We start from the raw sequence: 10764 nt of genomic DNA, 5'->3' as shown, positions 1-10764 counted from the left end.
ATAGTGAGTCGAAGCACGAGGTTCGCGCAGCTTCCGCTTCCGGCTGGGACTGTGGAAAAATGGCGGCGTCCATAGCGGCCTTGGCGTTGCCAGGCGCTTTCGGGAGGCTGGTGTCTGTATGTAGCCGCAGCATCCTGGCATCCTCCGGACCCGGAGCTGGTGAGACCAGGGAGGCCTGGGGAGGGAGGAAACAGAAGCAGTGCGCCCGCTGTTTGCCGCACGTCTGTCTGAGTCCGCCTTGGGGCCTGTTGTGTTGGTTGCATGCATCGTGAATATTGCACGGGATTTGGGAGTACGAGAACCTGGGATGAGAACGCTGTTCCTTCAGTTCGTTGTTTAGTAATAACAAGCGCTCTTAAATGTATGTGTAGGTCCTATATTACAAAGACGCAAACAGTCTCAGAGAAGTGCCACCCAGGGCCATATAGAGGGGACTTAGAAGCGATTCGGAAGCCTCTATATAGGGTTTCAACGCCTGAACGTGGACATTTGTCCTCGGGCTTCTAGCCACCCTCGTATCTTAGACCATGGGATGAACCATCTTGAAGCATAACTAGTAACTTAGTAATGTGTCTTTAGTTTTGTCGGCCGAACTTTTTTTGGGTTGAATATGTGTTGTGTGTATGTATGTGTGCAGGTGGGTGCAAATGCCTGTGTGGAGACCGGATGACAATGTCAGGTGACCAGTATTTGACTTCTACCTTTTCTTTTTCTTTCTTTCTTCCTTCCTTTCTTTTTTCTTTTAAAATTTATTTTGATGTTTATTTGTGTATGAGAGGTGTCTTATATGTGCATTTTAGTGAAGGTGCTTTTGGAGTCCAAAAGAAGGGATCAGATATTAATCTCATAGATTTGAGGAGAAAAACCACCAACCCAAATCATCATGGACAAATTTTTTTTATTCATGTACACAGCTGCTTCCCCCTAAGGCAGAGTTCAAAAGGTCAGCATTGGACATGGGTGAGATAAGTTCTTATAGTTCAGGAGTAGGGAGTTTCCAAATGGAGGATTTGGCAGGCAAGTAGGGTTACAGAAGCAAAACATAAGCATAACAAGTTGGTCATATTAACCTTCTGAAACAAAGACATGGTTGCAAGGTGGTCATAACAAGGTAGTCAGTTATAACAAGGTGGTCTAACAACAGGTGGTCATAATAACCTTTTGAAACAGAAGCACAGTTGCTGTTTCCTGCAACAGGCACTACAGAACCATTTGTAGTTAAGGTCACAAGTGGGGCAAAACCTGACCCTTGAGAAACAGATTTAATCATAAACATGAACAAACCTAGTTTGTCTTTACTCTAAGATGGCTTTCACACCTAAGATGGAGTCAGGCTGACTTATCACAGATTCCCCTGGAACTGGAGTTGCAGGCAGTTGTGAGCTGTCATGTAGGTGCTAGGAAGCAAACTTTGCCCTCTACAAGAGCAGCCAGTGCTCTTAAGCACTGACCTATCCCTCCAGCCCCTCCCCACCTTATTTCTCAAGGTTTCTTACTAAACCTGAAGCTGGCCATTTTGGTTAGATTAGCTAGTCAACCAGCCCCCGAGATCCCTTTGTCTCTATTCCCCAGTGCTGGGGTAACAATGGGTGGTGCTGTGCCTAGTGGATCAGCCTATTTTAATGCTGCTGATCTGAACTTGGGTTCTCACACTCATATAGCAGCTATTTTACCGCCGCCGCTGCCGCCGCCGCCGCCGCCGCCGCCGCCGCCGCCGCCGCCACCCCCCAGCCATCACCAGTCCTCACCTGGACTTTTCCAGAGGCAGGTTGTGATCCCATAGGTCGGACCAGACACTTGCAACAGATCTGTGCATTTCCTCAGAGTAACTACCCACTATGTTTCTCTTGTTCTTACAGCCTCCCTCCAGTCTGCTTCTCGAAGATTCAATTCACAGAGCACTTCATATCCACAAGGGTAATAATACCAATATATGGGTTTGGTGATTTTTTTCATTCCTTTGTAAAACTGTTACTTTCAAGTTAAAACTTCTCAAGTTGGGCAGTGGAGGCACAAACCTTTAATCTGAGCACTCAGGAGGCAGAGGCAGGCAGATCCCTGAGTTTGAGGCCAGCATGGTCTAGAGAGCAAGTTCTAGGACAGCCAGAGCTACACAGAGAAACCCTATGAAAAACAAAAACAAAACAAACAAACGAAAATACTTCTCTAAATTTGAGGTTGGGTGTGATGGCAGACTTAGTAGTATATGCCTTTAATCCCAGCACTTGGGAGGCAGAAGCAGATGGATCTCTCTGAGTTTGATGCCAGCCTAATCTAGATAGCAAGTTTCAGAATAGCCAGAGCTACACAATAGACCCTGTCTTTAAAGCAAAACAAAACAGCAAACAAAAACAGAAAAGTCTATATTTTGATGGGGTTGTGGGGGGCTATAGCTCAGTGATAGCATGTTTGCCTAACATACTTGAGGCCTTGGGTTCCACCTCTAGCACAAATGCATATACATATGTACTCACATACATGTAGTTCTATCCCCAACAGAAGTAATGCATGCATGTATGCATAAGTTACATATATGCATACCCCCAGAACAGCATCTGGCATACAGGTTTGGCCCAAAACTATATAAGTAAGCCTGCTGTGTGGATAGTCTCAGCAGTAGAAGCCTCTTTGATTCTCAGAGGGATAAATTACAAAACAGAGTCTGAAAACATGAAGAACCCCCAAGTGGCATTTCACTGAGCAGCCTGTTCTTCCGAGTCTCCTGTGACAGGTCTAGCCCTCCTGCCAGACTTTTCCCAGCTCCCTCTTTCCATGTTCTCCATCTGTCCTGCCCAGTCACTGAACCTAATGGCACTCAGAACAGAGACTCTTAGAGAACAGCTCCTCTAGCTACTCCTGGTCCCCCGAGGTCACTGCCTGGCCACAGAACATGAATTCATGTTCCTAGAGACTTTGAGAACTGGTATGGTGGGAAAGTGTCCATTCATTGCACAGATGTGCTTGTGAATGGCATGGACAGGCAAGGCTTAGGTCTGAAGTCTGCACATTCCCTTGGGGACAGAACGGTTAGAACTCCTGTGTTAGTGATCTAGAGCCAGCGTTGGTGTTGTGGATCTCATAGCCCTCCATAGCAAGCTTCTACACCACACAACTGTTTCTTGGGCACTTGAAGCTGCCTTTCATGTGCATGTGATGTGAACTTATGAAATGGCTTTTTCAGTTACGTTCCTAAGACCTCCCTGAGTTCACCGCCCTGGCAAGAAGTGGTTCTGCCAGACCCAGTTGAAGAGACCAGACACCATGCAGGTAAGACTTTGCAGGGGCCGGGCAGGGTGGCCTTTGTAGCCCTAGCACGTGGGAGGCCCAGGCAGGAGGATTACTGAGAGTTTGAGGCCAGCCTAGACTCTATCTCAAAAACCAGAACAAAAAGGGAAATGAGTGGGTAGCACCTAGTGTCCATTCTCATGAGCCATGAAGGCAGTCATTGCCATGGAGCAAGATGACAGGTTTCTGAGTGCTCTGAGCCACAGCACGTGTGAGCAACATTTAAGGTGTGCCTTCACTGATAAACAGCCCTCCAGCACCTGCCCCAAGGCAGCCAAGTGATGGGGGTGGGGAGTGGGTCCACCTCCATCTCCAGATATGTCATGTGTCGGTGCACACCTGGCATTCCAGCCCTCACAATCACAAGTTCGTGTCCAGCCTGGGCTACATGTCAGGAAAGGCAGCACAGCTGTGTCGGCTGCAGAGTCACTTGTGAGTTCCCCAGAGTTAGAAGTTCCCATCGTCGCAGGCAATCTTCTGGCATTTAACAGACTGTTTGAGATGCTCTTCAAGATAAATATAGTCCTGCCTAGGGGTCTGTGGGTTTGGTGGGAGGACTTCCCACAGATATCAGAATCCATGAATGTCCTGCCCTGATGTGGAACAGCAAAGTGTTCGTGTGCAGCCTGTGCAGGCCCTGCCTTTTCTCTGGAGCCCCTTCTGCACTGCACTCACCCCGCTGCACTGCGCTCACCCCACCGCACTCTGCTCACACCACTGCACTCTGCTCACCCCGCTGCACTGCGCTCACCCCACTGCACTCTGCTCAACCCACTGCACTCTGCTCATCCCACTGCACTGCGCTCACCCCACTGTACTGCGCTCACCCTGCTGCACTGTGCTCACCCCACTGCACTGCGCTCACCCCACTGCACTCTGCTCACCCCACTGCACTCTGCTCACCCCACTGCACTCTGCTCATCCCACTGCACTGCGCTCACCCCACTGTACTGCGCTCACCCCGCTGCACTGCGCTCACCCCGCTGCACTCTGCTCACCCCGCTGCACTGCGCTCACCCCACTGCACTCTGCTCACCGCACTGCACTCTGCTCACCGCACTGCACTCTGCTCACCTCACTGCACTCTGCTCACTCCACTGCACTCTGCTCACCCCGCTGCACTGCGCTCACCCCACTGCACTCTGCTCACCCCGCTGCACTCTCTGCTCACCCCACTAAACTTTGCTCACCCCGCTGCACTGTTGAGGGCACCACCACCAGGAGAGGCCTGCATATGTTTGGTGCATGCACCAGTTTTGTTTTTGATTTTTGTTGTGGTTTTCTGCATATTTTCCATCTGTCTGTCTTGGCCAGTTCTGTGGATGTTGAGCCCAAGGATACTGAAGGCTCTTCCTCATTGAGCCTTCACCAGGGATGCCAGGAGCTACTTCTGGTCTCGGTCTGTCTCCAGAGCAGGAATTGTCATGTCCATCCTATGTGTCCAGCCTTGGGCCTAGGGCTGGGGCTGGGTGCTCCCTGAGTACCACTCAGGGCAAAGTTGAGGGCTAGGGGACTATGGCTTGAGCCAGCATGTGATGATAGGGGCAGAGAAGAAGTGGGGAGGGCAGGAAGGCCCTGCCAACTCAGAGAGAGAGAATTCTGGCTCCTAGGACTGCAGAAGGACTGTCCCTTCACTTCTCAGACTGCTTACACCTCACCCTGGGGTGTAGCCCAGGCTAGACTCAGACTCACTGCAGTCCTCCTGCCTCAACCTCCCAAATAATGGGATTATAGGCATGTGCCATTCATGCTCAGCTTGTCCACTGGCTCTTAATTGATTTTTTTAAAAAGCAAAGCAAGGTGAGGGTCCCGCCCCAGAACTGCCGAAGTGACAAGCCCTGCCAGCACTCCTGAGAGCACCAGCCCAACCCTGAACCTGCCCACCGGGTGGGGAAGCAGGGCTGGACGACTGCAGGGAGCACCCCTCACAGTAGATGGCCGGCCAGCCAGCCACCTGTCCAGTGGATGATTGCCAACTGCTGTCCTGCAGAGGTTGTAAGGAAGGTGAATGAGCTGATCGCCACGGGCCAATATGGCCGGCTCTTCGCTGTCGTGCACTTTGCCAGCCACCAATGGAAGGTGACCTCCGAGGACCTGATTCTAATTGAAAATGAGTTGGACGTCCAGTGTGGGGAGAGGATTCGTCTGGAGAAGGTGAGGTGCAGGCTGTTTTGTGGACTCGAGGACTCAGGCACCAAACAGACATCACTGGGAGGGTTTTCTCAGCTATGCTGGAACACAGGAGTCCCAGCCACAGTGAATGGGGAGTAGGGTCAGTGTGGGGGCAGAGCAAAAGGAAAACCAGGGCTGGTGGAGGGCAAGGAGACCGAGCTGTGCCTCCATAGCATTTTCAGTCACCCATATAAAACTGCCATTCGAGCTCAGAGCGAGATTTGTAGCACCTGCTGTTGCAGGGAGGCTGGGAAGTTCCAGCAGGATGCTGCTGGGCGGGCAGCAGTCATGGCAGCCAGAGCAGCTTGGTCTGATAATTTTATTTTTATTTGCGACAAAGTGTCTTGTATCTCGAGCTAGCCTCAAACTTGCTGTGTAGACAAGACTACTCCTGACCCTCCAGCATCTACCTCTCCAGCAGGTGGAGGGCTCAGAGAACAAACAGCTTGCAGAGGTCATTTATCTCCCTCCACTGTGGGCCCTGGGCCTCACTGTAGTTTCAGTTTCCTGTCTAGTTACATCATGTGGGCATCCCCCACTCCCTGCTCCCAGTGGTTTCTGTGACCTTGGTGAGGAGCCAGGGATTAAATACGCTACATTTTATCCTTTCAGGTCCTGCTGGTCGGGGCAGACAACTTCACACTCCTCGGCAAGCCACTCCTCAGGTAATAAGCTGCTAGACACAGGGCTTGGTGCACAGATGGGACACTGTGTGGTTGGGCCCAGTGGGGATTACCGCACATCACTCTGAGAGCTAGATGCAACACCCTCCTGTACCATTCGGGAAGGTGTTTGCTGCCCCAGGGGACATCCAGTCAGGTGACTGGTCGGTCACTGATCCGTTACAGTGCAGCCTCTCTCTCTTTTATTTTATTTTGGTTTTCTGGACAGGGTCTCTCTTGTGTAACAGCCATGGCTGTCCTGAAATTCACTAAGTAGACCAGGCTGGCCTTGAACTCACAGAGATCTGACTGCCTCTGCCTCCTGGGTGTTGAGATCAAAGGCATGTAACACTATAGCCAGCAGCCATTGTGGCCTTTTAGATCATCTTAAGGGCTGGTGGTTCGGCTCAGGAATAGGGTGCCTACTGTTAAGCTTGAGGCCCCGGGTTTATATCTCAGCACTACAAACAAAATTAAGAAAAAATAAAGTTTTCTTTGTTGTCTTTTTGAGACAGAGTTTAACTGTGTAATCTGGTTAGACTGGAGCTCACAGTGTATACTAGACTGGCTTTGAATTTGTGGCCATCCTCCTGCCTCTGCCTCCCAAGAACTGGGAGGCCATGCTCTTCATTATGCTTTCTTACTGTTTTCAAAATGTTTACAGTTTATAAACCAGATGTGGGCATATGTCTGTTGCTTCCTGCACAGGAAGCAGAGGCAGGAGGATCAGGTCAGAGTCACTCCTTGGATGTAAAGGGAGTTCCAGGTCAGTCTGGGCTGCGTGAGACCCCATTGCAAAGCCAGGGGCTCTCCTCTGGGAGCTTCCCCAAGGTGTGAGGAAAGCTGAAAGCAATCAAGGAAGTGCATTATCAGTGCACCTTCAAATTGTTGTTTCTTTTCCTTTTTTCTAGGAAGGATCTCGTGCGAGTTGAAGCCACAGTCATTGAAAAGACAGAATCATGGCCCAAAATCAACATGAAATTTAGGAAAAGGAAAAACTTCAGGAAGAAAAAAAGTTAGTGCAAAACAGTGTATTGAGGCCCGTACTCCCAGCACATGTGGTTGTCACCCATGTTCCCTGCCAAGTAGCTGGGCAAGACCAGGGTGATGTCATCCCTGATAGTCGTGCCAGTGTTGTGTGGGGTGAGGGCCCCAGAACTACTCCCATGGCCCCAGCGTGACATGCAGACCACACAGCAGCTGTCGCCCCAGCATGGCACCTGACTTGAGACACGGGGGCAGCAGTGGTACCTTGGGTTGTCGTGGAAAACCAGAAGCAACTCCCACATGAGCGGAATGTAGTTCACCCTCCATGGCACAGGTTGGGCTTAGGAGGTAATAGGATGGAAAGCTCCTGGCATGTGTGGTACCTGTGACATCACAGATAATTCAAAGGGAGACATGATTAGATGCTCAGGACCTGGTCCATGACCTCCGCAGGAAGCGGAGGAGCCAGTTGTGCTCCTTTGAAGTGCTTTGGTCACTAGGCAGTCTGCATTCTCCCTTCTCAGTGATGCTGCATCGGCCCGTTAGGAATGGGCCCCAGCAGTGTGGTGGAGATGCCAAGTACAAACATCCTAAGTGGTCCAGGCCGTGGCCAGCTGGCTGAGTTTTAAGGAGTTGAGGAGGCCTGTGACAGGATCAGGTTCATCTGAAGTCTGGAAGCAGAGGATGCTGAAGAAGCCCCGGAGCCAGTGTGAGGAGAGAGACTGAGGGCAGCGTAGGAGTGTTCAGGGTTGAGACGACAGTGCCTAGTACCAATGGGAGAAGGCTGCAGGCTGGGCCCTGGGCACCAGCTGAGAGCTGCCCCAGGGCTGCTTTGGCAGGAGCTGCGCAGGTGACGGGGCAGAAGCAAAGACAAGCTCTCCCACAGGGAGATTGTTTTCTTTTAGTCAGCCCCCCTCCCACCACCCCCAGTAGTAACAGTCCTAGGGAGGAGTGGTGCCTTGAGACTGCTGACCTGAGTGAGGGCAGGGTGGAGTCTGAGGGTGACTTCACAGGGCACTGCGTTCCCTTTGGGACGGGGGCAAGATGGTGGTTGGCTTAGCTGTGGTGGTAGAAGTCATGGGGAGGCAGTGCCAGAAAGCGGGTGTGTGGTGCCGAGGCCAGGTGGGCCGTGGAGGGCAGGAGGGATCACCAGTGCCTCTTGCCCCTCCAGTCATTCTCTCTTGTCTGGAGTAAGGGGGTTCCTAAGGGGAAGTGCAGGGTATCCTCAGTGCAGATGTCGCTACCCCCCCTCATTCCTGAGGGAATGCCTAATTGTTAGGCCCTAATAGGTGTGACCCACTCCGTTACCTGCTTTGTTCTGATGTGGACATTTGACACTGTCCTCAGAGCAGCCAATTGTCCATGAACAGATAGAGAGCCACGGAACACCATTCCCTACAAGGCAGAGGGGCCCCATAAACACAGTAAAAAGAATTTTTTTAATCAGCTCCCTCCCTGCATCCCCCCCCCCCCCAAAATAGTAACAGTGGCAGTTGCAAAGCAGTCCTAGGCAGTGGGATATAGTCTCATATCCACCCTAGTCAGGAGCATCATGGTCTATGTTAAGAGGGAACCTCACCCATCCCTGTCTCCCAAAGTGAGTAGGCCCATCCTGCCCTCGAGGCCTTAAGGCCAGTGTGGCTATTGGAGCAGACCCTTGACCGTGAGCTGCTGCGGTTCCAGCATCTGCAGTGGTAGGTGGGGCCCATGACAGGAGTGAGGTGGTCAGTCCACATCAAATAGAGTGGGGCAAGGGGCATGGCCAGGGGCCGGGCAGAATGCACTGTTGGGGACAGCTGGTACTCAGCTGTCTAGGAAGGAGATGAGGCCTGGCCCGTGACAAGGTTCTCTCTTTCAGTCATCGTGAACCCACAGACCGTCCTCCGGATTAACACCATTGAGATTGCACCTCGTTTGCTGTGACCACAGAGAGATATCTAAGAAGCATAAAATAAACTAAGGTCTGCACTCAGGACGCTGAGGCAGGGGGATCACAAGTTCCAGGCCAGGCTGGGCTACACAGCAAGACCCTCTCTGATAATAAAAACAAAGTATTTTGTAGGAGACTGAGCTGGTTCATGCCTGATTATTGGTTCACATCGGCCACATCTAAACAGCCATCACCCTGAGCCATAGCAGCAAGCCTGGAGAAAATGACTAGTCAGACCCACTCAAACCCTGGCCAAACCGGCTGCTTGGACAGGCAGGAATGGTATTCTTAGCATAAGAGGGACTGATACCTGGGGCAGAGGGGGGCAAGGCCAGGAGTGGGATTCCAGAACAGCTGCTGGGATTGGGCATGTGGCTCAGGTGGCAGAGCACTTCCCTAGCATGCAGGAAGCCCTGGGCTTCATCCCCAGCTCTCAGAGACTGAGGCAAGAGGATTGCAAATTCAAGGTCATCCTCAGCTGCATAGTAAGTCCTGGGCCAGCCTGAGCTACATGACGCTGTCTCGGAAGGAAGGAAGCTGTGACTGGCTGGGTGATGTGTGCTGAGTGTCAGCTGCTGTCCTTTGTCTCCATTGTCTGTCAGCAGAGGTCACAGCACAGGCTAGAGGAGGCCACGGTGCTTTCTGGAGACAGGGACCATAAGGATAAGACAGGCAGAAGGGAGCTCCAACCCTGGGAAGAGTTTGGGGCTCCAAGGCTGTGACCTTGTGAGTCAGGCCCACCTTGGGAAGGAGGACCAGGAAGGTCACAGCCAGAAGCCTGGAGTCAGGAGGAGCCACAGGCCCTCCACAGGAACTGCCAGTCTCCCAGGGCAGCAGCCTGTATCCAATCACGGATTTTCCTCATTGTCCCAGCCGCCCTAAGGAATCACCCTCAGATGTTCAGTTTTTGAGACACAGTATCACTCTACATAGCCCAGGCTGACCCTGACTTTGAAGCACTCCTCTGACTCAGCCTTCTCAGTGCTGGGATTGCACATGTGCCAACACTCCTGGGGTGGGGCATTTGGATTGGGGTGGAAGGCAGTTGCCCTGCAGTCTCTGGCCAGGTTCCAGTTTCCCTGCAGCTCCTTCTGTGTGCGGCAGGGGGCGGCACCCCACTGACCAGCTCCACACGAAGCTTGAAAGGGGAGAGGGAGCTGCTGGAGAGCAGGCCTCCTACAGGAGCCCCAGGACTGCTACTGAAGCAGGCCTTGGTAGGAAGGTGGTGGACAGGCCCTGGGTGTGGAGTGCATTCCCTACAGGAAGCCATGGCTGCAACCTGCAACTTCTATCAAATCAACCTACCTACCTCCTTCTCTCTCTCTCTCTCTCTCTCTCTCTCTCTCTCTCTCTCTCTCTCTCTCTCTCTCTCTCTCTCTCTCTCTCTTTCTCTCTCTGGGGGGGCGGGTTCCGCATGTGTGCCACAGAGAACAACTCTCAGGAATTAGACCTACCTTTACCTCATTCAAGACAGTTTCTTCACTATCACATAAGCCAGGCCAGCTGGCTGTGGAACTCATGGAGACTCCTGTCTCCGCCTCTCTGTAGATGGACTGGGATTACAGACATGGCTTACACATGGATCTGAACTCAAGTCTCCAGGCTTATACAGCAAGTGCTTTACACACTGAGCCGTCCCCAACTTCTTTTATTACTATTAATTTATGTATGTCTGCATATGGGGGGGGACATAGGGGGGTTCAGATCACCTAGAGTTTGAGTTACAGG

At 51.9% G+C, this 10764-nt stretch overlaps 1 protein-coding gene across 1 annotated transcript; it reads left to right on the top strand.

The window, feature by feature from the left end:
* Positions 1-26: 26 nt before the first annotated feature.
* Positions 27-9172, top strand: Mrpl21 (mitochondrial ribosomal protein L21). The gene is made up of 7 exons (XM_052762218.1): positions 27-159; positions 1860-1917; positions 3182-3267; positions 5276-5439; positions 6070-6122; positions 7031-7134; positions 8965-9172. The coding sequence occupies exons 1-7, from the start codon at positions 60-62 to the stop codon at positions 9027-9029; spliced, it is 630 nt and encodes a 209-aa protein (XP_052618178.1). The 5' UTR covers positions 27-59; the 3' UTR covers positions 9030-9172.
* The last annotated feature ends 1592 nt before the right edge of the window (positions 9173-10764 follow it).

The sequence above is a fragment of the Peromyscus californicus genome, unplaced genomic scaffold (genome assembly GCF_007827085.1).
Source record: "Peromyscus californicus insignis strain IS unplaced genomic scaffold, ASM782708v3 Scaffold_4__1_contigs__length_199733344, whole genome shotgun sequence".
Taxonomy (NCBI): Eukaryota; Metazoa; Chordata; class Mammalia; order Rodentia; family Cricetidae; genus Peromyscus; species Peromyscus californicus.
The sequence above is the reverse complement of the archived record's forward strand: the minus strand, read 5'-3'. Positions and strand labels throughout refer to the sequence as shown.